Source organism: Ursus arctos, unplaced genomic scaffold (genome assembly GCF_023065955.2).
Source record: "Ursus arctos isolate Adak ecotype North America unplaced genomic scaffold, UrsArc2.0 scaffold_31, whole genome shotgun sequence".
Lineage (NCBI taxonomy): Eukaryota > Metazoa > Chordata > Mammalia > Carnivora > Ursidae > Ursus > Ursus arctos.
In genome coordinates this window covers 23,323,180-23,349,716 of record NW_026622997.1, presented here as the reverse complement: position 1 = coordinate 23,349,716, position 26,537 = coordinate 23,323,180, and the positions used below count along the sequence as shown (strand labels likewise).

At 48.7% G+C, this 26,537-nt stretch overlaps 1 protein-coding gene and 2 long non-coding RNA genes across 4 annotated transcripts in view; 1 reads left to right on the top strand and 2 right to left on the bottom strand.

The window, feature by feature from the left end:
• The window catches only part of E2F3 (E2F transcription factor 3), a 72,062-nt gene extending 48,652 nt beyond the window's left edge, over window positions 1-23,410 (bottom strand). For both annotated transcript variants that reach the window (XM_057304868.1, XM_026511572.4), the window contains exon 1: window positions 23,170-23,410. In XM_057304868.1, the coding sequence (XP_057160851.1) occupies window positions 23,170-23,187 (18 nt within the window). In that variant the 5' untranslated portion in view covers window positions 23,188-23,410. The remainder of the gene's footprint in view (window positions 1-23,169) is intronic.
• Window positions 16,421-23,085, bottom strand: LOC130542216 (uncharacterized). The gene is made up of 2 exons (XR_008956592.1): window positions 20,804-23,085; window positions 16,421-18,275 (listed from the first exon to the last, which is right to left on the bottom strand). It is a non-coding gene; the product is annotated as an uncharacterized LOC130542216 (long non-coding RNA).
• A 2,135-nt stretch (window positions 23,411-25,545) lies between the features above and the next one.
• The window catches only part of LOC123001739 (uncharacterized), a 44,045-nt gene continuing 43,053 nt past the window's right edge, over window positions 25,546-26,537 (top strand). Inside the window, exon 1 of the long non-coding RNA XR_006410975.3 lies at window positions 25,546-25,714. This is a non-coding gene — a long non-coding RNA (uncharacterized LOC123001739). The remainder of the gene's footprint in view (window positions 25,715-26,537) is intronic.

Sequence of the window (26,537 nt, the reverse complement as noted above, 5' to 3'; positions counted from 1 at the left end):
TTATTCCCCTCCAAGCTCACAGACCACCTCCCCAAAGCCCTACAAGACAGAACAGTTTTGTGAAAACAGCCACAACCTTGAGACCCATTATGACGGGGTAGCCTGTATTCTATGAGTTTTTCCTCCTCACAGGTGTTAGGGGCTGAATTTGTTCCCTCCTCAAAATTCGTATGTTGAAGCCCTTAACCCCCCAGTACCTCACGATGGGACCGCATTCGGAGAGAGGCTCTTTAAAGAAGGCATGACGTTAAAATGAAGCCGTTAGTGTAGGCTCTAGTCCAAAGAGACCCGTGTGCTTGCACATGCACAAGGGACCATGTGGAAAGGCAGCAAGGCGGGTGGGGGGACCATCTGCAAGCCAAGGAGAGCAGCCTTGGAGGAAACCAGCTCTGTTGGCCTTGGTTAAACCCAACCTCGATCTTAGAGTTCCCGGCCTCTGAAACTGTGAAAAATGAATCTGCTGTTTAAGCCATCCAGTTGGTGGTGTTCTGTCATGGCAGCCCTAGCAAACTCACGTGACAGGCGTCTGAATTTAGGTATTTCTGCAAACCGAGTCCAAGACAAGGACTTGGGTGCAGGCAGTTTAATTGCAAGTGATCCCAGGAAGCAAGGGTTAGGGTGCCGGGAGTGTGAGGCAGGTGTATTACTTAAGGGTGTGTGAACCCTGTCGCGGCTGTGGATGGTGGGGGCTTGATTTGGCCGCAGCCCCCCTGGAACTGTCCTGGAAGGCAGGGATGTTTACTGGGGGCACAGGGTTGCCTCCAGAGGTGGTAATGCTCTGGACTTGTGGGTTGCAGTGTGTGCACCCGTGGCCCTAGAGAAGCTCCTTGGGAGAAAGCAGAAAGGGACACTCGGTGGCAGGGGCGAACCCATAAATATGGATGTCGCTAGATAACGGGGAGGGGGTGTTAAGAGATACTCACTCGGGCATGCTCCCTTTCAGCAGACTCTTGCAAATTCTGTATTTTTAATGAGAATTCTGGTTGGGCTTTGGGGCTATTTTCCAAAGCTAATCTAGTTCTCTTACAACCAACCGGCCTTTGGGCTCTAACGTGGATTCCGCCCATGAGGAACAGAATGAGCTTAGATATTGTACAATCTCACTACGTTTTAGGTAATGCCTGGAAGCCAAACCAGAAAAAGGATTCTCTCTCCCATCCGGGTTCCACCTCTGGAACTGAGTTTTTAGGTCAGATACAAGGCCCTTCTGAACATGAGGTCAGAGATTTCTAACTCTGGTGGATTCCAGCCACCTTCAAATACCGAGGAATGTGATTGCTGAGCAAAGTTTTCTAAATTCCCTTCAGAAATTTCTTTCTTTCTTTTTAGCAAATAATTGCCTCAGATTTATTATTGAACACTTTCATAAGGTCCAACATCCAAGATAAAGTTATGCAGGAAGATGCCAGACATGAGTGGTATTTCCTGGTGTTTTCCAATCCTGAGTCCTATCTTTAGGGTTGCCAGATTTAGCAAATAAAAATGCAGAACCCTCAGTGGAATTATGGTTTCAGACAAACAACCAATAATTTTTAGTATAAGTATATCTCAAATACTGCACAGGACATACTTATCCTAAAAGGCATTTGTTGTTTATCTGAATTTCAAATTCAACTTGGCATCCTATGTTTTATATGGCAAGCCTACCGATCTTAATATTCCAGAATGGAAAATTAGCAAAATTAGAATTTTAAAGTAGAATTTCTATTTAAAATATGAACTTCCTGTTTTCACTTTGATAAACTACAGCAGAATGTTCAAAGCATGACTAGTTAGAACAGGCTGCTATTCTAATAGTCAGGATTCATTCTAGAACTGATGGTTCATTCTAACAATTGGGTCGTTCAATTTGAAAGAAATAAAAGTTTCAAAACAAATATTAAAGTTCCCCTAGACATCAGTTTGTCTAAGAAAAAAAAGTCATGTATTATTTGTATAAAAAAGAGTAACTGACAGTGTAAGAAGAACATTTTATTTGTATAGCTTGCCTCTGTTTACTTAGTGCTCACAAAAACTAAAATATCAATGACACTGGCGGGGGGGGGGGGGGGGACACAAAAAAGAAAGCTGTTGCGAGAATTTCTGAGCAGATCTGAAAGCTTTCTATACCTCGAGCTACATGACAGAACTAAACCATTTCCTCTCCAGCTTCCTCCTCCCCTTACAGTTTGAGAGATGGTTCTAGATTTTTAGGATTTTGAAGATTTTTCATTGGAAAACCAAGATACCTTAGAAAATGAAAGCACCTTCTTTGAAAAGACTGAGGACTTTGCAATGGGGGGGGGGGAGGGCGGGGGAGCCTGTCTGCAGCAGGAAGAGAATCACCTGAGGGCACGGCTTCCCAAATTTGGCTCTAAGAGCATTCTCTGTTGTGAGGGGGCTTAACAGCCTCTACTCTCTAGATGCCCCCAGCATCCCTACCTTCCCTCTCCTCAGGTGTGACAACCAAACCTGGCAGCAGACTTGTCCCTAGTCGAGAACCACTGGCCTAGGAGAACCTTCAGCGTCCTGGCTTCTCCCTTGGCAATTGTGCCGTCCTGAGTTTCAGCAATTTTTAAAAATACCATTGCAGGACAGCTTAGAATAACAAGTGAGAGAGAGAGAGGACTACAACAGAATTTGCACCAAAGCCATGCTGATTGAAATGGTTCTAAATATGTATGGTCTACTTAAAAAAAAAACAGGTCTATCTAAAGATGCTTGTGAATCTCCGTATACACGGGGAGTCTTGTGCTCACGGGAGGTTAGACCCGAGACCTGATTTCGGCCTGTCTCTCCAACTTCCTCACCACACAGAGCAAGAGCTAACCTTTCGGATCACTTTCTACATTGCAGGCATGCATTCTCGCCCATCCCTCCATCTCCGCCCTGAGCCAATGGTCATTAAGTGTCCCTTGTAATGGAGGAAGGAACCCAGGACCTTGAAAAGTGAACTAGCTTACCCAAGCCCCTAGGGCTCATGAGATTTTCAACCTAAGTAACTCCAAAGTCTAATCCCATCTCAGCTTGGAGAGGAAAAGAAAGTCACTAGATGTCTTTGACCTTCATTCTGTTTCCTCACCTGGAACCTGGAAATGACATTTCTTAGTATTTTTCAGAATCACTGTAAGAACCCAGAGGCAGTTTCCTGGGTTGTGGGAGGGAAGGGACCAAAGTCCTGGCAACCAGCAAGCAATGAGATCCAGCGATTTCTGGGCGAGTGTAACATTCACCCAGGCTTGCTGCGCTGGCGTGGGGCCCATCTCAAAGGCCAGGAGAACCACGCCCTGAGTCTGACATCTACTTCGGCTTGAAAATGAACCAGTGCCACTCACTTTGAAAGAGCACTATCAGGAATGCAAATGTAAATAGTAAACATCATAATTAACCCTTAGGACTTTGAAAAGTGGAGAAGTCAGAGACATCAAGTCTGGCGGGGAGGGGTGTGGCGAGTGGTGGGAGGGAGGCGACTCGCACTCTGGGGCTCCCCCCTTGCACAGGGTCTGAGTCACCTCCCGTGGTGCTCCAAATCCACGGGGGGCAGGTGAGTGGCCAGCTGGGGCAGCGAAACCTCCCCGAGGCACCCAAGAACCTGGGGCCATGGTGTTGGGTGCCTGTGGCTAGAGTGGACAAACCACGGAAAGTCTGAGTAGGAGGCTTTGAAGATCACTCACATTGGACAGATGAGGAACCTAGAGGTGGAAAGATGGACTGACCTTGTCCATCCAGGCTGTGACCCCTGCCAGACACCAGGCCCCCCGAGACTGACCACATAGCAAACCCACTCTCCTTGGCGGACCTCCTCCCTGCCCTGTGGGTGATAGCCGCGCAGTCTGGCTCACCTCCAGCACAAACAAAGTCACGTCACATTTGTCAGGTACCTATTTTTTGTAGTAGTTTCTGGACCAAATTACTGTTTTGAGCTTCTAAGGGAAAAAGGACCAAATACAAAGTGTGTCGGTAACTCAGTCCAGGAAGGCGAAATAAAACGTTTACTCTTTGGGTTACAAAGTCTCATTAGGGTTAAGAAGTAGCTGGGGGAGCAAACCTAGCGAGGCTCGGGATTCTTTTTATATGATAAGAGAGGCAATTGGTTTGAAGTTGGTTCACTATGGCTGGGGGAGGCAGGCAGCCCTGGCGGCGGAACACCTCTCTACTTTATTACAGCTGCAAAACCAGCTAACACCGCACCTTCGATGGAACCTGTAACTCCAACTCATTTTCAGGCACCGGTCACCCCATTCCCCCCACGCGTCACAATGGAGAAGGTACGGTTGGGTGCTCTGGGTGCCTGAAGACCACGGACTATCCGGAGAGAACAATGTCCCACCCATCGTTTCATGAAGCCACGTTTAGATTCTGGGTCTCATTTCAACAGATATCAGCACAGTAGAGCTCCAGTTACAGTGGACAGATCATTTGTCAAGAATGGAAAAATCCAGGATGCCAGGGCAGCTGTATTGGGGTGGGGGGTGGGAGGGAAGAAGTGAAAATACATTATGAAGGCAATGAGGAGAAGGACCGCTACCTGAGCGGGCAGAGGTGAAGCTTAAACCCCGGAGGGACAGAAAGCCCAGGCCACTGGAGGCGAAGCCACAGACCACACGCCACAGTTTGCAACATGGCGCTCGCCACCAGCATGACCCTGGCGGGCCCACCTGTGGCCACGGTCCCAGAGTGACACTCGGTGGGGACCAGAGAGATTCCAGGGACACAAGTGCACACAGAAGAAACAAGGCCACACGGCATGTGCTAAATAGATAATAGGATGATTATACATTCACCTCTCAATCGCGAAGGAAACCTCGCAGACTTCCACAAAATTAAGACTGCCGTTATGCAGTAAAAAGGAGAATTCTTTGATGAGGTGCCTTCTGTTTTATAATATATATCAGGGAATGTGGACTGATTAAACAGATAAATGAACGACGAAGGCACAATTATCTATTTTTACAAAGGCCTATAAGATTTAATAGTGATTCTTCTCTCTTTACCACCAGTGACTGTTGAAGAAGAAAAAGTAAATTAAATGATTTAGGATATGAAAACAAACTTGACCTACCAATTGCCAATTTAATTACACGTACATGAGAAATTCACTAAGCACCTAATCATTTATATTCTGGAGTAGTATTTCAGCACAGCTAGTCAGTTAGATATTTTAAATTATAATTTCAGATGGACTCATTGTCACAGGCCTCTGGGTCGGTTTTACACACAGAATCAATACACTCCCACTAATAAATCGGATTCCTTCTCTAAGGCTCCCGGTGGGCGCTCAGCTGGAGTCCTGTCTGGCAGGCAGTTTCGAAGTTCTCCAAAGAAAATGACTTCCCTGATGTTCAGCCCCAAGAACAGGAGGCACCCGAGAGAAATCCAATCAAGGGGCAACTGCCTGCAAAGGAAGGCTTAGCCTGGCAGGTAGACTGATTTAGACACGGAAGAAAAAATGCCCCAGTTTACGTTCTCCTCTCCAGCACCGTGTTTCCAGATCCACCAAGACCTTTGTTCCTCTCCCAGAGCTAACACGTGTTGTCTTTTCTTTGAAAAGGAAGCTGCTGGGGGCAGGGGTGGGGGGCACTTGACGAAGGCCTTTCCCGCCAGAATGCTCTGGAATGTCCAGGGCTGCGAACTCCTCACCTTTGCCTTCCACACCCCGGCGCTCCGGGCTCAGGGACAGCTCAACAACTCCAGGCCGAAGAAGCATGTAGCTAAACCACTTCCCTCCCCTCTCCTGTCTGTGTTACACTGGGGTCCTGCTGTGACCCACGTCCTGAATGGGAACAAATACCTTGAGCGAGGCTGGATTTTTCAACCTTGCTGCCCCAACGTGGGAGTCCTTAGGAGGGCTCTCGTTGGCTCTTCCACTGCACACAGTAAACACTCTGGAAGTGCACTGACTGCCCCATAGCACAAGGAGACACCTCATCACCCATCCCAAAGGCCCTGGAAACATCTCGGGAGGTGACTGCACATGTCCGGATAGCTTCAGGGTTAAAGAAGAGGACAAAGTGCTGAACCTCCCTTTGCTCATCTACAGATGAGGAAGGGTTGCTCTGTCAGGTGCAATAACATACACGAGCTACTCACGGCCACAGCCACGGCCACGGCCACAGCCACGGCCATGGCTGGCATACAAAACTATTTCATAAGGCAGACAATTACTATTTTCTTATTACCCTAAATTCATTGTAGATGGGAGGGGAGTGAGACAGAGCCCCAGTCTGTGAACCTGAAAGAAAGTATAATGTTGGAAACTGTAATTTTAATGAAAGAAAAAAAAAAAGTATGAGATGAGAGGGGGTGCGATTTTCCCTATTTATAGCAAAACATACCATAAAGCTACTGTATTTAAAGCACCGTACTATTTCCTTAGAAACAGACAAAGATACCAGTGGAGCAGAGTAGAAGGTCCAGAAGCAGACCAATACAGGTCCATGTGCGTGTACACACACACACACACACACACACACACACACACATTTCTGTAGGATAAATGTGGCATTTCTCTTTCTTTTCCCTAAGTAATTTCTACTCCCAACATGGGGCTTGAACTCACAACGTCGATCAAGAGTTGCGTGCTCTACCAACTAAGCCCAGCCAGGTGCCCCAGAAGTGGCATTTCAAATTCATGAGGAAAGGCTGAGCCATTCAACAAAGGGCACTAACTAGTATGATTGGCTATGCATTTGGGAAAAACATAAAGTTAGGTCTCTAACACACACGCACACACACACGCACGCCCCCTTCCAAGGAGGTTGAAGCTCAAAATAACAAAATTATGAAGTCGGGAGAGGAAAATACAGAACACTGTTATAATTTAGGGATTAAGAAAGACTTTCCCAAAACAAGCCCCCAAACTCATACACTGTTGAGAGTATACTTTTTCTATGTTTTAAAAAAATGAGCAAAACTTTGGTAGAGAGAAACATTTCGTAGGTAAAATTAATAGGAAAATGACAAAAAGGAAAAAATATTTACTACACACGCACACACATGCACACACCAGAGAAAGTTCAGTATCTGTAACTCATCAAAAATTCCAATAGTTCAAAAAGAAAGTTATAAATAGCCTTGTAAACAAAAATGGTAAAGGGTCCCAAGAGGCAATTCACAGAAACACAAATCGGGTCAGAGATGCTTCAATTTACGTCTGTAAAATGAGGATGATAATCATAGCAAATTCACAGGGATGTTGAAGTTGAAATTAGTAAACTCCATGTAAAGTGCTTAAAACAACCCTGGCACATAAATACACTCCATAAATACTAGCCAGGAGCAGTAACAGTAGTAGCGGAGGTGGTAACTAGTATTCACTAAGAAACAAAAAATAAACATCAGAGATCACCAGCCAGCATCACTAGCAAAACCATCACTAGCAAAACTGCAGACTAATGTTACCCAATACTGGAAACAGTATAGGAAAACAGGCACCCTCTACACCTCCCGGGAGGAGATACACAAATGTACAAACACATACGCACAAGGACAGTCAAAACCAGAAATAACAGAAACCACAATCACATGGGGAGGAAGAGCGAACGGCATTCATCGATATGATGGGCAACGGCGCAGCCATGACGGAGGGTGAACGCCAGCGTGGAAATGTGTCTCCTGCCTTGCAAAGCACACGCTGCAAACCACAATTTGCACCTTCATATAAAATATATATTTGCAAATGAACAAAAAAGGGAAAGGCCAAGCTGTTATTGCGGTTACGTCTAGGAAGGGAAGCAGGACGAGGAGGGAGGACAGGGTATTTAAAGTTTTACTCCATTGACTGTCTTTGATTTCTTTAAATAAGCAAGCATGTACTAAAAACAAGTATTTTCTTAAAAAAAAAAAAAAGGCAACAAAGTCAATGTTTCACAGCAGTCATCGGTGGACACCTAAGTAAAAATGACAGGGTCTGTTATGTTCCTTCAACAGCCAGCCGGAGCCCCACCCCTGCAGGTCGGCTCCACAGAGGAGCTATCACAGCTGGATACTAACAGGATCGTTCAACTTGAACCTGAGGCCGCTAATAACCCCCTGATCGGGAATGCAAGCAAGGCAACAACAATGTCAGCAACCAGCGGTTCTGTGTCTCAGGGTAAACGAGTAAGTTCACACGCTAGTTGATCAGGCTTCAGAAGTCTGATTTACACAAAGAAGTTTCCCAGGGCAGGAGATCTGAGTTTCTAACCATGCCAAGTGGGGGCCTATGTGGATTCCCCTACTGAGATCCCTTCTAGGAGGGGCAAAAATAGCAGGAGACCTTCCTTACCCAAAAAGGGCAGCCAACAAGCTGGCCATTTCAACACCATTATTCTTGTGTTACAGCAAAAGGTAAAGCAAGACCCAAAAGAGCTCACCACTTGGCAACTTGTAACTGTCAAATGTGACAACGTATCCCCGGATCCATTTGAAAAACATTTATAAAACTCAACTATGGTAGGCAGCATGGCTAACTTCTCTTACTCCCCAAGGCGGGACGGGAGGACCACACCCCGGACCTGGTTTTGGGAAGGACAGCAGCAGCTGAGTCATGCTAGACCTTCAGAAGTGGCCGACGTTTAAGGGCCACACCTTGGCCACCCTTGTGACACGGAGCACTCCGAGGGCTTCAGAAAAGCTGATCCTCACACTCTCGAGCAAAGCAGGAAGCAAGAAATGAGTAGTGCCTGCTGTATTTTCTCGACCTCTGTAACAGCATCGACCGCAAACGGCAAGCTTAAAACTGTCTCTGTCACCAGAAGCTGTTTTGGCTGAAGGACAGAAAGGGGGCGGAGTAGCCCACCGAATGGCTAGAGAGGCATTTTTAGAAAGAGAACCACCAAGACAAACCTGGGCCATAATCAAGCCCCATGATCCTTCACCTGCATTTTCAAGACAGCCTTTTCTCAAAAAGAAACTACCGTTCCATCCCAAACACTCCTTTTAGCATGGGTAGCAGTTGATGAGAGTTTATAAACTGAAGACAGTTTACTTAGGAGCAGACGGTTTGGGCTGGTGCAGAAGTAAAGGATTTCTGCCACTCTGATTAGGGCCTTTTTTTTTTTTTTACCCTCTTCATAAAGAAAAAAAAATCAGGTTAACATCTTTTTTATTTTCTAGTTTCTAAGTTTAATTTTATATAAATGTATATATATATAATTTATATATATGTATATAAAAGTTTTAACTATAAAAATTTCTGATTCCATCGTTTTGATTATAAATTTATATGATGGTGAGTCACACCCATTCAAATTTAAGGTACTCAAAAGCTTTTTCACACGAAGCTGTGTGTGATCTGTTTAATGCCTTTATTGGGGATGGGGCAGGAACTGCACAGACAGTAATCGAGTGCCCGGCCTCTCCGTGCCCAGCTCCAGGCTGGACGCTTTCCCGTGGTCTCTCATTTCATCCGCTCCTCACAATATCTTTAAATACCCAAATTACCAGACACGTAAGGAGAGCAACCATTTCATTTCCAGATAAGTCTTGTACATCTGGCTGGCAATTTGGTTATAAAGATTTTTCATGGTGCTAGATAAGAGGACCATTACGAGGGAAGGAATTAAAAGGAGGAAAATATTTGTCAAGCAAACATGTCAACAGTCTCCGGAGAAAAGGGAGGGAAGCAGTTTCCCTGTTCGCTGGATGATGAAAAGCCCAAAGAAGGCTAAGAATTTCTGTTACTGAGTTCTGGGCTGCGGCGTGCAGGATCCTCCCGGAGTCCTCCGGTTTCAGGGAGGGATGCCAGGCCCAGGAAGAGATCAAGGGGTACTGCCAGTTTTGAACTGTCTTGATACACCCAAGACTATCGTTTGTAAGCTCTGCTGCTATGAGACCTGCACTTAACCCGAGCAACACTGCAGCACAAGCAAGGCCTTAGCATTCCCCAATCCCTCCTTGTAGAGAGCTATCTTTTCTCTACCAGTGCCTTTCAAACTTGGTGCACCAGGATGATGGGGGGCGGGGAGAGGGGGGTGCTGTTTAACCCTACACTGCCAGTCCCACCCCAGAGTTTCTGACTCAGTAAGTCTCGGGTGTGACCAGAAAGTCTGCATTTCTAACATGCTCCCAAGTGCTTCCCCCCGGTCTGAGATCACATACCTAAAAACCACAGTTCTTTAAAAAAAAAAAAAAAGACCAGAATCCATCAAAGATAGGAACAGGATATTTATGATACGGCACACACAAAGGCAGGGGATTTTGCTTGCTGCTGTAAGCCTAGCGCCTAGAAGACGGGCCGGCATATAGCAGGTGCCCTGTCCGTACCTACCAGGGAAGTCAGATGAATCCATACGCTCCCTGGTGGAGAAGCGGCCGGCATGGGTGAGTGAGGGAAGTGGTTGTACGTGCACCGGCTACAAAGGGAATGGCTGCTAATAGTTTTTGTCTTTTCATTTTATTCACGGTCACAACAGAATACATTTTTAAATATTTCACAACCAGCTCTCCAGGAAAAAAGAAAAAAAAAAAAACCACCCTAATTTGTAGCATGTGCCATGTTCCCTGGTGTAAATCCTTCCACTATGGTCCATGACGAGCCGACCACGTGGCATCACTAGATGCAGCTGGGGAGGGATGAGCACAGTCTGCCCTCCTGAGCAGGTGGGGACTCTCCGCACCCGCCCCCAGGATACACTTAAATGTTGTGCAGAGCCCATGCCACGGCGGCCCAGTTGACCTCTTGGTGGCATGTTCGTGTCTTCCTAGTCCTGCAGCCCAATACTACCTTAGAATGCAAAGTAACTGACATGCATATTCCTCCTAAGCATCTAGTTCCGAAAACTCAAAACTCAGATTTTGCGTGTTTCAGCGAGCAAGTCTACAGTTGGGAGAGTATTTTTTTTTTTTATTAGTAGAAGGGAAAATTGTGTCACTTCAAGGGGACGTAGAGCTGACTTATTTTTGTTATCTGCTCCTGTGTGTACCGCAGTTAATACTGTCACTTGCAAAATATAATAAACATGATGTTAAAGAAAAAACACCAGGTTTTTCTCTTCATTTACAAATGTAATCTAGTCTTCAACAATGTATAAACTTCCTGCTTGGCTGATGTATTTCAAACTGTTTGGATTGCACAATTACTATATATGATGAAAAACGTGTATTATACATTTTTTCTTATTAAGCATCTGATGCAAATTAATATTTCTCAGTTGACATTGATTCACTTCTGCTAGCTTATTAATAACACATTAACAGATGTTTCCTAAATCTCTACAGACAATTCCAATTCTTTTTAAAAAGATTTTTACGTTTCCAATTTCTTTTTTGATATGTACATTTAAGATTATTTTCTTCTAAGCATTTATTTTTATTTATTTATTTTTTGAGAGAGGAGGGAGGAGGGGGAGAGGGAGGGGCAGACAATCCCAAGCAGATTCCATGCGGAGCACTGAGCCTGACGCAGAGTTCCATCTCATGCCCTGAGCCAAAACAAGGAGTTAGATACTTAACCACTGAGCCACCCAAGTGTCCCATTATTTTTAACTGATGTATAGTTGACGCATATGATGTTAGTTTCAGGTGTCCAACACAGCGATTCAACAATTATCTGCGCTAGGAAATGCTCACCACCAGTAAGTGTAGCTACCATCACCGTATGAAGTTATTACAATATTACTGACTATCCCCCATGCTGTACTCTTCATCCTTGTGACTAACTTATTTTGTAACTGCAAGTCTATACCTCTCAGTCCACGTCACCTTATTTGCTAACAGGTGGCCTGCGCTGGAAGGGAAGCTTTCTACTTAACGATGATGGTGCCACTACCAACCACCACGTGGATGATGACGGCAACACTCCTGAGCTGGCACGTGATACACATCATGGCATTCGACTTTCACTACAGCCCCGTTAGGTAGGAACCCCAATTTGGGTGAGGGAGACGGGGGTGAGAGGGGAAATTATGTGCTCAAATAATCGGGAGAATGGCGTGGTCACACAGGGCTCCACAACCACGCTGAGGAGGAGGTCCTGACCAGGTCTGCCTTAATGACCTAGGTCAGCGAAGGATAAAGGCAAAACGTCCTCGGCCTTCCCTGAGCTGCAGGCTTGGATCCTTTCTTCTCCAAGTTACAGGGAGGCTTCGAGGGGCCGATTCACAGCACGCCCGACCAGAAACCGGAGAGGCTAGGCAGAGCAAGTTTTCTCTGTATCATCTACCAAGGGTGGGAGCACGGCTCCGGGGTTCCACAGGAGGGGAGGCACGCCGAAATTAAAACCGAGCCACGAGAAATCATTTGCTTTGAAAATCTCTACCATATTTTAGAATGTCAATATACACTTGATATAGAAGACGCATCTATGGCATTCCCTGTGTCTGCCCTTCCTTCAAGCTCTAGAACAGAGGTTCTCAAGGGGAGTGGGGGGTTGATCTGGCCCCTGGGAGACAATGGCAATGTCCAGAGATAGTGGGGACAGTCGTAATTGGAGGGGCTACCAGCATCGAGCGAGTGGAGGCAGTCTCAGCCCAAAACATCAGTGGTGCCTGAAATCCTGCTATTTTCAAATGCCCTAAAGCTTTCTGTCCTCTTCCCCAAGTGTGGATGCCTAAGAAGCTCCGTCGATACCATCTTACGGCCTTCACTGTCTTTTATCTCGTCTTAATGACTGAAGAACACGTTCCATCTTGCCTTTCTCCTGTGATGAGGGCAGGAGTGCCTTGGTTGCCTTTGGACGTCTCACAACACTGGGAACTGCGTTCTGCACAAAGTGGGTGTTTGATAAGTATCTGTCCAACACTGTGCTTTCCCTGGAGGGGGTAAAAATACTGAGGATTCAGACTCACCAGCCCTCGAGAGTTGCTCCCGTGGAGGTGGCGGAGGGGCACGCGCTAAATCAGGAACACACATTTCCTATAAACGCTATCTCATTGAATCCTCCGAACCACTGAAGGAGACAGGAAACACTATTTTAGGTACCTACGGCTCATACATCTAATTGGTAAAAGGTCACATGCGGGTAAGTGACAGAACCTGTTTCTGAGGCCAGCTCTTCCAGCCCTGTGCTCCCTCGGTGCCCCACCGCCACGACAGTCCTGGGTTTAGGGCGTCAGAGATGCTAACAGGGAAAACAGCAGCGTGAAAGGTTGGAAACTTCACATTATTAGTGTGATCGTCACAAGTTGTGCAACCCAATATAGTCACAAAATCGGTCAGTTCACAGAGTGCTGCAAATTTGGGCTTATGTACACGTTACATATTTAAAAATTAATTATAAAGATACTTAGAATTTACAGGAGTCCTTCCTCCAGAGGAATACTCAGAGACTCATTTTTAAATGTTAATGTGCTAGAGCTTAAGAAAGTTTAAGATTTTTTTTTTTTTTAAATCAGCAAAATCAGAGAGCCTAGGAAATTACGGTCCAAAGAGCCATCTTAGTTCAAGACGTAATTATGTGACCTTTCTTTACGCGCAGCACTCTTTAGCTGGCTCTCGCCTTCGAGAGGTTGCAATCCGTGGGCTTCCTCAAAGCAGCCAGAGCCAGGCCTGGACCTGGTAAAGCACATAATAAATAACGTTGATGGCTCGTGTCTGTGAGCCCTGACAGTACTGATCCCCCAAATCAACCTGATGGATCTGTCTTGTTTTCATATTACACAGGCAGAAGGGAAAACGATGAAAGGTTTTGGTGGCACCACATTAATTTTTGTTTTTTTTTTAAGTTAGGGAGACCCATTCTTGGCTCGCCATTGTTCTTCAAGACGCCCACTATGTATGACCTCTATGCCGAAGCCACGTTTCCAGCGTGCGGCCCTAGCCTCTTAGGAAGCTGGCTGGCCTGTGGTGTCACTCGCCACCGACTCCTACCAAACAACCGTTCCCTCCCCACAGCGCACACCTTGGTGGAGGGCATGCTCAGCCCCCGCCATTCCGAGAGCCCGGGAGTGAAACATCGGGGCAGTCTAAAGTCCTTTCATTTCTTCTCTTCGCCCTTCCTTCACTTCCATCCTGCCTTTTCACACGGTCAATGTTGCTATCCTGCTTCCAGACTCATGAGATCTATGGTGCCCATACCCTCCAGGGTGTGACGTGGTTCTCTTCCCAGGGAAATTCTGGGCTCTGAGTTCACTCGGTAACCTGTTCCAGGCAGGCCTACACCCAACAGAATGAAGAGCCTTCCTGCTACAGGGTCAAGTAAATCCTGAGGGCACGACGTCCAGCATATCATACGATATGTCCCCAGCCTGTTGGTACCCGGCATGTGGCAGTCATACCCACTTGGACCTCCTGAGCCAAGGTCCTCCATGCTTTGGAAGCCCCTTCTCGTTTCACCCACTCTGGGTTTTGGGTAACCCCGCTTCGGATGGTTTGCCTTAGCAATGTGCTGGAATACGGGTGTTGGAGCCACAGGGGTGGGCTTGGGGTCCACTGTACCTGGCCCAGGTTTCCGGGCTCTGCTGGGCTATTCCCTCCAACTGAGCAAGAAGTTCAGATGAGCCTAACCCTAGTGCACGGGTTCTGTGGGCAGCTTCAGTCCTCGCCTGGCCGTTCCAGCTTCCAGAACCTTTGCCTGCATTCAACGACTTCCAGCGGCATTCACCAAACGTCCCAGAAGATCAGATCTTGGTATTTCTCTCTAATTGAAGAGGGTAGAGGGAGAGCCTGGAACAAGTGCTACAGGCAATTCTTCCTACCAGGTAAGCCTGGAAAAACACCGGGTGACTCCTTTTGGACAGGCAGCTTGAGTTTCTACTCTATAACGAATACCATGTCAGAGATCACAGAGGAGAAAAGCCAGGAATATGCTGAGACTTTGTAGCCAGGCCCTTTGGGTTCCATTTCCGCGGCCCCACGCATCAGTGGGGACCCGAGCCAGCCCCTTAGCCCCTCGCTGTTTCTCCCTGTGCAGAACAAGCATGATGGTAATACCCACTTCATAGGTTGTTATGTGGATAATGCGCTAATGTGCATAAAACACTTAGTTCAGCGCCCTCCACACACGCGGGCACTCAATAAACATGAGCTATTATTATCCCATAGACCAGAGACTGCTGAGTGGCAGCCCTTAAGCCAAATCTGTCCTAGAGACCTATTTTGTTTGGCCTGCACATTTTCCTATTTAATCGAGCCAACATTTTAAAACTGGTAGATTTCTGGCGTTTTAAGAAGGTTGAAGATATGGCAACACACAGGGCCGGCCTTCCCCTCTGGCAGACACTGCCTAGGGCAGGGCCCCAGGGCCCCCTTCTGACAGCAAGCATAGCTCCCCACATCACTTATGATTAACTCCCTGCCTGCCCCTCGTAGGAAGGCCAATCCTTATTCTAGGCCAATTTTACCAACATATCCAATGTTAGGTTCTGTTATTCCCCCTATATTGACTTCAGTCTAACTGGTCTCTCCTTAGGCAACCTATTTTCCACTCCCCACCTTTTGCCCTATGATGCCTCCCCAGCCATGAGCAACGTCCTCAATCTCCCTCTCCATCTAGCACCGCGGTTCCAACTGAGAATGAACAGCAAAATGATCTGGGACATTTTGAAAAAAAGAAAAAAAAATCCCCATGCGTGGATCCCACCCTCAAGGATTCTAATTAATGTGGGCGGGGCCCGAGTGTTGGCCTTTTCTGAAAGTGCCCAGACAATTCAAGTGTGCGCCCGCGTGCGCTGGGAGACTGAGGACCGTGAGAGCTCCCCGCTCTCCTGGCCCAGCGGGCACCTCCTGTCGACGCCACACCACTGAGGACCAGATGAGTCTTGTTTTCCTCCTGACTCCTGTTTAGTCTTGCTCGAGAAATCACCTTGTGTTTAAAGCCTGTCTCCCCAAACAGGCTGTAAACTCGAGAGTGGGCGGGTCACACCTCCGACTTCTTCTGCACCAACAGAACGACCAGGGTGCCGAGCACACCGGAGACGTTGAATGAAAACGCCTCTAGAATATCTGGGTCTAGGGTGTAGAAGGCACTGGGGGGATGGGTTTCCTGGACCCTGCAGGGACACCAATGATGAGGCTGCAAGGAGGAGTACTGGGTGGGCCAGTGGGAAGGAGGGCAGCAAGAGAAGCGAGGTGGAGTGGGAGGAGAGGGAACCCAGGAGCAAAGGAGCACACCAGCGGGCACCCTGCAGCCATGGGCAGCCCTGAGCCAGGCCAGCAGCCGAGGGAGGCAGAACGGGAAAGGCGAGATTTCACTGGACCTCGAACGCCGGGGGGGGGGGGGGGGGGGGGGGGGGCGGGTGGCGGAAAGGTTGTCATTAATTTGGTAAGTCCCAGGAGCAGCCAGGGAAGGCTGGAATTCTGGCGTCCTTCTAGAAGCCAGGCAGAGGGAGAGGTGAGGGGTGGGAGGGAGCTGGGAAAGGGGACAGGGAGGGGAGGCCGGGAGGCAGCCCTCTCCTCCCACCCCCTACACGGACAGGGCCTCCATGCTGGCCGGGGGCCCGGGGTGCTCAGACACCCCCATTTCTGCCATTCAGTCTTAAGCCATAGTTTACTGTGCAGAAGTGAAATCATGCTAACAGTGCAATTCATGTGAGCAGTGCAACTTTATTAACACATTTAATCGCAGAAATAAAGACTTTAGTCACGAACCTATTACTACTGCTAGTACTTTTATAATAAGAAGCTTACTCTTCTGTTCCTTCTCCTAAGTCAATGCATGGCTTATAAAGAGACAGAGACCCTAATGACCAGGTCAGGAGAAAACTGCCCGGTGTGTCACTCCTCCTCCCCGTCACCACCATTTGTAGAGGTGTGACTGCATTTAAGTGAACACAGGGCTAGTTAAGAAAACATGCCACCATGGACAGCCCAAGAGATGGCCGTGGAAGGGGCGTGCGGTTCTGCCATCTACCCAATACTCTCACGACCCCTCCCACGGGCCAGGCCTCGCCCTAAGTACTTTACAAATAGGAACTCACGCAACCTTCCTAAGGGGGGGAGGGAGGCAGGTACTATGATCTTCCCATTTTACCGGTGAGGAAACTAAGACGCAGAGGTTCAGCGTGCTAAGCCCCAGGGCACACAGCTGGTGCACAGAACCGAGGAGGCACCCAGGCACTCTGGCTCTGGACTCCGCCATCTGAGCCTCACACCCAGCTGCCCTTCCCTTCTCGCCTGAATTCAGGGTGAGGGTGCCGTTTGGCACACATGAGCCTCCCTTTCTCCTAAGGCCTGCCGGACCCAGTGCTACAGCTTGGCTTTTCTAGAGAATCGGAGCATCAGAAATGGCAGAGGGCAAAGGAGGGGGTGAGCTCTCTGGGCTCTGGGTTCCCTTCCCGTGACCCCAGTGTCCAGAGCCACAACCACTGGGGTCATGAAAAGCAGGGCATGCTGGAGAAGCCAGGCATGAGCTGGCCGGGAGGATCAAGGGCACTCGGCTTCTCCCTGCCTGGAAGCCCAACTCCGTTTACCAAAATATCTTCTGGGACAACAAGTTTCACTGATAACCACAACTGCTGTCTTCGTGCTACTGACCGCTCCCCAGCTGCGAGACCGTGTCTACACACGGCCCCTTGTGGGTCTGTGGGAGCCACACAAGCCAAAGATCCGAGCCCCTAACGCCTGGAAGAACTACAGACACCTCAGATTAGGTTTCACTTTTAGGCCTCGGGGCTTGAAGGGATTCTATTTTTAAGCTTACTCAGTCCCACCAGTAAAAGAAGGCATTTTAATGAAATGTGTTCTGGGTTTTAGGGGATGGCGACTTCCTCTGAAAGTGTTAACTGACCAGCCACTTGGTTAAATCAGAAGTCTTTCCTGGGGGAAGAGCATCTAGTCCAATGTGACCGGCGAGCACCTCTGCAAACCTGTCCAGCAACTCCGGACGTGGATGGCCCCAGACGAAACTTCCAGCACCACAGCTATGTGCTGCCCCTGCCCTGAAGAAAGTTTCAAAAGTCCTCTGAGGTTCTCTTCTCTGTGAAGTACATGTTTCCCCCTTTAAGCACCAGAAACGTCATATACACAGAGAACAGGCTTGTAAGTAACAAAGCTTTAAAAATACTACCACGTTTTGGTAAGAGTCAGTCATTCCTTCCATTTTAAAAAATTCCCTTTCATTGAACATCTAAAGTTGCTTCGCTTATTCTGAAGAGTTGACAACGAGTTGTTACTCCAAGACCAACTGTTCAAAGGACACTTCCATATGTGCACATTTCAAAAGAAAAAATATATATATAATCCCTCCTGAAGGCCATCTAAAATGTACTCTATACATCCGATTTTTCCCATGTAGGGCACACGAGACATAGTTAACTTTTTCTTGGTGAATGAGGCTTCCTCTAAGAATTCAAGTCTCCAATTTCAGTCCTGGCTTTGCCATGAGCTAGCTTGTGACCTTGGGCAAGTAACTGAACTCCACTGGGGCTGAATTTCTTCACCTGCAAAATGAAGGGGATTGGGTCAGATGATGACTGTTGCTTTACAGCTCTCAACGTCAGGAGTCGAACGAAGACCATGGCAATCATCAACTGTTGCCTGTGCTAACCTAAAGCATTATTCTTAAGGACTGCCAAATTATAAGAATATTGCCTGGGCCCTATAGATAGCCCTAGACAGCTGGGCCAAAGCCACTGCTCGCTGACCCTTGAACAATATGGGTTTGAAGTACACACATCCACTTCTATGAGGTTTTATTTATTTATTTATTTATTTATTTATTTATTTATTTATTGCAGTACTAGAAGTGTATTTTCTCTTCCTTGTGATCTTAATAACATTTTCTTTCCTCAGGCTTACTTGATTATCACACTGTATATAACACATGGGAAGAATCTGTGTTCACTGTGTTACCAGGAAAGTTTTAATAGTAGGCTCTTGGTAGTTAAGTTTTTGGGGAGCCAAAAGCTATCCTCAGCTTTTTGACGGTGTGTGTGTGTGTGTGTGTGTGTGTGTGCTGTTCAAGGGTCAACTGTACCTCTTTCTATCCCTTCCCTATTCCATCAGCTGTCAATTCTCCCTATCAACCTCCAGCGGACATAAGCCCTGGCCTTAGTTGACAGATCTAAGTAATGGCCTGCTTTGCTCAGGTTCGCTCCAGCAAAGCAAAGTGCATGGGCTTTGCGATACAATCTGGCAACCAGTGGGCTTTATCTCTTCTTGCTCAAAGTGATACTGCAGATGACTGTGGCCGCTATGGCCACAAGACTGACCCCCAGTTAAGGTCCGGGGAAGACTAAGAATGCATTTTTGTAACTTGTACATTCTTTGAGTTCTAAAGACACACTGCTTTATGGGGGTGGGGGAAGTGTTTGAAGCAAAAGTGACAACAGAAAACAAACCAATTTCCTTCTTATTGGAGCAAAAGCTACATGTGTTATCCCTCTATATTAAACCCCCTCCTGGGTTTCCTGTCCCCACCTCAGTTGTTGCTTTTCTAAGCCTCATCGTCTAACTTTTCTTTGTGTAAGATACATTTTCCAAGTCACTCTGTGAAGCCGAAGAGCGGATCAGAGTAGGAGGAAGGAGATACCATTAGTGGTTTCCTCTATTTACTGCTTTCCCAGTTTATCTTCCCTTCTTAGTCCCATGAAAAATGATCAGTAGAAAAAAAATGCTTCTTAGCAATTGTAAATACAATCCCTAAAACACTATTTTTAAGCTGCTAACAAGCACGAAAATATGCATTAAACCACATGCTTAGTACCTCGAAGAATTCAGGAAAGTTCCTCTCTTTAAAAACCAAATTGAAACAGAGAATCTGATAAGAACTGAAATCTACTTCTGGGCCTTGCACTCTTTGGGGTGGTTTCATGGGCACCGGGGCGGGACTCGATACCCTGAGCACAGGCAATCGTTGGCTTTCTCTCATCTTGGGTATAACAACGTAAGTGAGAAAGGAGGTGGTTAGAAAGAAATGGGAGCCGGTGAGCCTGGCAAAATGACTGACCGTAAACTGGACTAATGAAAGGTAAATCCTGTGAAATCCGGAAACTAAGGATGGTTATCTGAAGCTTTGCCAAATGGGTCCCCGTCCTGTGGAAAGGGGGTTGAAGGTGTGGGTGGTATACCTGGGGGGAGGCAATCAAGACAGAAGAGGTTTTGTTTTGTTTTTCAAGTAGGCTCCATGCCCTGCCCAGCCCAGCGTGGAGCACAACGCGGAGCTTTAACTCATGACCCTGAGATCAAGACCTGAGCTGAGATCGAGTGGGACGCTTAACTGCCTGAGCCACCCAGGTGCCCCAAAACAGAAGAGTTAAAAGAAAATTACTGCATGAGATCTCTGAGAAATGAGAATAAAAGCAACTCCCCGCCTCCACCACCCCCCAGCCTTTAAATCTCCAGGTGCTGCTGTTTATTCAGGCCTAAGCTTTGAGTATTATTTTCTGTTTTCAAGTTAGCTTTACACCGCACAGCATTAATCTCGGAATCTACTCTTCCAAGCATTATACAAGGTGACAACTTATAGAAAAAAAAATCCTTTCCTGTTCGCAAACTTGGATTCCTCAGCTCACAGTGCCACATTTAAGGGTGCTTTGTTTCAGAGGGTGATTAGAGTGGCGCCCTTGGTACTGATTATAGAGCAGCTATTTGTACTGCCCGAGTCTGGGCACTGCATTATATCAAAACTTCCATTTTGGGGTATGTAGTGACTAAAAATTCTCTCCTAGTTTAAACTTGGCATCAACCATATATCTCAGCAGAAGCAAGATTATTGAGTATAGAACCACAGGAACCCGGCGTTTTTCTTTTATACTCACACAGAAAAAAAAAAAAAAAAAACAGACCCAGCTATAGCATCTATGGTTCCTCCACTCTCACACAGAAATTTCCAGCACTGTGGGTTCTTCCCCAAAGTATAATCAGGAGGCTACTGTGACTGGATTAAAGTAAATCAGATGTGAAAGGCCACTGTCTCTTGCATTAATAGATCCCAAATTTTCTAGGAGGAGAATGAAATAAATTTCACCTTTTTTAGGAGAGGCAGAAAATGATGACGCCCTTTCGGCTTCAGAAAATAGCACTTCTGGCTCTGGTTCTCCACAGCTCTTCCATTTCCAACAGTCCATAGGTGAAAATGAATTTACCTAGACCATGCCTCTGCCTTGCGGACAGCTGAGAGCCAGGAAGCACAAGACTGCAGCCCAAAGTGAGGAGGTCCATAGAGTCATGGGAGAGGTAGAGCCCCGGCGAAAAAGCGAGGATGAGTTGATCTAAATTTATCACCACTCAGGGCACAAGATCATGTACAGCGGTTCGACACCATCTCTATATAGTCCTGTCCTACTGACATGTCCCTATTTTACCCATTGCTGGAACAGCCATGTTCTGTGGATTTAAAAACCCAAATTAATTTGGTATCATAAATTCCATATCACTTTAGAAAACTTTTAAAGATTTTACTCTCATATGTAAACAAGGGAGCGTGCACGAAGTCTGACACTATTTCTCTAAGTTATGAAAGAAATAACATTGCTGAATGCTAATTTTGTTGGATATCTACTATTTGCCTGGCACTGTGCAAAGAGTTTTGCATGCACTGTCATATTGACACTTAAAAAGAACCTTAAAGTCAGTATTGCTATTGTTCCTATGTTACAGAAAAGGAAAACTTTTGAGAAATTAAGTTATTTGCCTAAGATCATGAAATTTGTAAATGATAGAGGCAATATAGCTAGTAAGGCAGTACTCATATTATTTTCTCCCATTAAAAAAAAAGGTAAGGATCTGTTCCTGTTAAAAGCCGTTAGATGTTCTTGGGAATTGGAACCAGGTAGGTCTGCATATTTGGTCACCAGAACAGAGTTCTCAACCTCTTCTTGGACACAAAGTGTTTAAATGGTTTTCTGCTCAGCCAATCATTTAGCTATCCCAAGCCATCTTCCTTCCGCCTTGGGGAAAGAAGATGAACAAAATTTCAAGACTTAAATGAAAGTCTAATATAATTCTGATAAGAAAACCAAACTATCTTCAGTGCTCATGACTCTGGAATAATCTCATGGAAAGAAAGATAAAAGTTTTGAAATAACTTGGAAGACAGTGAAGATAATTTTTATACTCTAAATACAATGAACTACATGTAAGTTTGGCTAGACAGTTTTGGAGGCTCGACAAGCAGGCTAGGATTTAAAAAAAACAACAACCCAGCAATCTGGTGGTCTCATAATTTCCCATTATCAAAACTACTCTCCATAAATCTGAATCCAATACAAGAATTATGTCAATAGCTGGTTGTTTCAGATTAGGTGTATGATATAGTAAGAGAACTGTGTAAGGGGCCAATACACTTAAAAAAGATTCTAAACATGTTCAGGTCAGATGAAGTTAGCAGGATTTAACGCTAAAAGCATGGAATATTCTTGCACCTGAGATCCAGCATCCTGAATACAGTATGTGTAAGTAGGTACTGTACTCTATCTCCCCCCTGCTGGCAGACCCTTGTCACTAAAAACGATGAGCTTCTCTGAGACTATCACACACATCCTCAGCAAGTATCGCTGGGGCTGGAAAGCAGTTAAGATTCAACCATGGGAGAAATTGGAAAAGAGTAAGGGAATAAAAAAATTTTCATTATTCCAAAACCCATCTCATTTCCCAAAGTGCTGCCTATGTGCTGACTTTCTTAAAGAGCCCTGCAAAATCTGGATTCTCCAAAAAAATACACCCATTTGGAACTGAGACAAGGTGAGGTCAACGACTGGTATTATCAACCACAGCTGACTCGGGTTCGTTTCTAGCCTCGTGGGGGCCAAGCCTCACCACGAGGGTGAAGACAGGAGGCATGGAGGAAGGGAATGAAGGAGAGAAAAGGAGAAAGGGGAGAGACCTCCGGGCCACACTTCTTTCTAGTATCAACAAAAAGAGAAGCCGCATACTGACCTAAATCATCTCTCAAAGGCGCTTTATAAATTACAGGGACAAAGGGAGGGGGTGGCGGGTGGCCTGGGAATCCTACAGACACCCTACCCTCTGACCCGCCCCCCTCCCCCTCCAGCACAAGGGAAGGAAGACAGAAAACAGAGCTCAACTCGGCCATTGGAGAGAAGCCCCCCCTCCGCCTTTCGATCGCCCATCCATCGGCCCCCTAGGAAAAAAATACACGTAAACACCATACCCACCCCCTGGGGCGGACACTCCCGGCCCGAGGTTCCTAGAACCGGAGGCCGGGGCATTTACTTAGTTAGATTTTTCTTGCTTACTCATTTCCCTCAAGCACCCAACCCCCCGTTCCCACTCCAAAACCCCGCTCAACAGCCTACCCCCACGGCTTCAGCCCCCAACAGAATCCGGTGTCCCCGCGGCGGCGGCAGACCCCGAGCCGTCCCGGTCACTAACCTGCTGCTGTAAGGGCATTTCCGAAACCAGCCTGGCTCCGGGGGAGGTGGGGGGGGCCGGCTGGAGAGGGGGCCCGGAGGGCCGAACAGACCGGCGGCGCCGGGCGAGGGCGGGCGCCCGTGGCGGGAGGGGGGGTTAGGGAGAGCAGAAGGAGGGTGGCCGTGCCGGGGGCGGGTGCGAGGGCGCCGGGACCGTCCCAGGCCAGGGAGCCGGCGAGCAGGAGGAAGTGGGTGCCCCCCTCTCCCCCTCCAGCGCCCCCTCCCGCCGCCGCCTCCTCCCCAGTCACAGGCGCGTCCTCCGCGCACGTGTGCGAAACGTCACCGGCGGGTCCCGGGGAGAGGGACAGACCCAGGCGGCGGGACGGGAACACGGCTGCCCCCGCCCTCCGTCGCCGGGGGGCGGGGAGGGGGACAGGGCGGGGAAGGAAGGGGCAAGGGGAGAGGCGGGTCAAGGGCAGGCCCGGGGCCCGGCGAGGAAGGCCCGGGCGCTCGGGCCACGCGGGCGCCGCCGCTGCCACCGCCAGGATGCGCCCAGGCCGGGGCGCCTGCCCGCGAGTCCCTCACCCCCAGACAGCCCACGCCCCAGCTCGCACTCGGCTTCCAGCCCCACCTCCCCCGCCACCCCTCTCCGCCTCCCCCAGCCCCTTTGTTGCCGGGAGTTACAGATCCCAAAATGTGTCAAGCGCAGCATGGCAGAGCCCCTGCGCCCCGAGCACGCCTTAGGGACCCCCGGCAGCCAACGGGCCTCGGAGGCCGGCGGGGGGCGATCACCCCAACAGTCCCCCGGTTTCCAGCCCCCGGAGTCCCCCACTCCCCAGTTCACTACTCCCTCCCCCACCCCCTTCTCCATCCGGGGCGTGACCCCTTCCTACGCCCGAGAAAGAGGAAGCTTCGAGTTGGAGGGGAGGGGAGGGTGGGGGTAGGGAAAAGTGCAGGAAAAGAAGGGGGGGCCGCGAAAAGTTTCAGAGTGTTTGACGTGGTCCGCGCCAAGGCAATCCCCGCTGCCCCGCGCGCCTGGCGGAGCCCCCCGACCCTCCGGGCGCTGGCGGGGAGTGCACTAGTCTAACAATAAAGCTGTGTTGGAGGGGCAGCCGCCAAGGCCCACGACGCTCGGCCCCGCGCTGTTCCGGGGCGGCCCGCAGCGCGCCCACCACCCCGCGCGGTGCGATCCCACCTCCCGCCCGGGCTGGGGACGGTGGGAACGGGAGGGCATTACCGGAGGGCCGCCGCCGCCGCCGCCGCTGCCGCCGCGTCCCAGCGCTGGTGGCTGCTGCAGCAGCCCGGCTCTGCTGGAGGGTCCGTGCGGCGTGGTGTAGAGGAGGCTGCCGGCGGTCTGCTCCGCGCCGGGGGCACTGGGGAGGAGGGGGCCGGCGGCGACGGCGCCGCTTTGGAGGGAGGAGGAACAGGAGGTGGTGGAAGTGTTCGTAGTGAGGATCTGGATGTACGCGCCCGGGGCGGCAGCAGCGGCGGCGGCGGCGGCGGGGAAGCCGGGGCTGGCTAGCAGTGCCCTTTTGTCCATGGAGGCTGCAGCGGCGGCGGCGACGACAGCCGCCCCCTCCCCACCCCCGGCGGTCACCAGGTACTGCTCCAGGGCGGGCTGGATCCCCTTTCTCATCTCTCGCTCCTGCTCTTTTTATTGCTATGGTATATTAATGTATTGTTTTCAATTTCTTTATTATTTGCAGCCGGAGTTTCCAAGTCTCTCCTCCTTCTCTCCTCCCCTCCCGGCGCTTCCGAGCCCCTTCTCTCTCTTTTCTTTTTATTTTTCCGCACCGCGCGGGCCCCGGGGGCCAAAAATAATCGGGGCTCTGGAGAGAGGAGGGTCCCGGCCGCACGGATATCGGGCCCCGAGGGGGGATGGAGGCGTCGGGGGCGGCCGATGCAACGGATTGCGAGGCGGCGGCAGCAGCCCGGGTGCTGCGGCCGGCAGCTGAAAAATGGCTCCAGGAAGCTGCTGCTGACAATGAATGAAGGGATACGGTTTACGCGCCAAGGTCCTCCCGCGAAACTCAGATTTCCCGCCGGCTTTTCAAACCATATTTGCATATCCCCGCCCTTCAACCCGCCGAGGACCGTTCCCACAGCCCATTGGGCCTCTGCCTCCTTACTTAAGTCCCAATCGCGGCGCAGGGCCGCGACTTGCTGGTTTCCATTGGCTACCGTGCATCACGGTTACCGGGGCGACAGGGGCTCTATTTGCATAGGCCTCCTTGACTGGCTGGGGGAAAGCAGAGTTTTTTAGGAGGTGGGGCAAAGCCTTTCCTTCTCTCCCACGGAAAGCCACGCCTTGTCCAAGCTCCGCCCGGTCCCCGCCCGCACGCCGGGCGGGGGCTGCTGACCTGGGCAGGCGCTCAGCGCCCCGCAGACTCAGTGTGGATCTAGTCTGGAGCGCAAGTTTCGCTTTTGGAAATTGTCAAGGTGACCAAGGGGACACTTGCGGGAATTCTCTTTCCTTTGGCCAGTCAGTGTAATAGATGTACACGAGCTGGAGATTCTCCCAAATATGTTCCAAAGGCAAGTTGGACCATGCGGACGATGCCTGGCAGGTGGGAACTGAGCCCTTTAAATCGTGGGTTTCTCTTTTCCTGAAATCCAACCAATGCGGCAGCGAGAGCTGATCCCGAGGCCCAGGCTGATAGACAGAAGCATGTGGGCAGACGGGATCGTGGGGGCAGAAGGTTCGACTGACGTGATTGCGGGCACCACTTGAGTTAGCATTCCAGATCCTTCCTGGTAGCTTCATTATTAGCCTGGATGGGGTTTAAGTAAAAATTAACTCTGGAACGTTTTGAGCGAAACCTTACCACGAGTATTGGTTTGAGTCCAGCGGACACCCCCCGCTGACCCAGAAGCACCCAAGGCAGTTAATCAGGGCTAACCTAGGACTGATCTGCGGGTTTCTAATCCGCCAAGCAGTAATCCGAAGAAGTACACGCTTCCCACGATGACGTCTTGCTCCTAGCAAACGCTGCACGCCCAGGCACCACCGCTTTACAATCTCGGTTGCCTACCAAGTTCTCTGGCTGAAAGCGAACGCGATGATCCAGACTCATTCCAAAACATTTTAAACGACTTTTTTTTTTTTTTAGTAAACCAGAAATCGTCTCCAGAAGTCTATTAAATTATTGTCAAATTGACTTCTGTATTGATGCAACTGTTCATGGGTTGAGGATTGCTTCTGTGAGGCTGAACAGGAAAAGGGACCCCTGCAGGAATGTGGGGAAAGGTGTACGTGTCAGTCGTCATTTACAATTCCAGTCACCGAGAATTGTACAAAATAGCCGCTAAGCTGGTGTTCACCGGGTGATGAGGGTTGCGATTCTTCATGCCCTGATGCAAAACTTAATAATTGTTACTTATTATAATAAC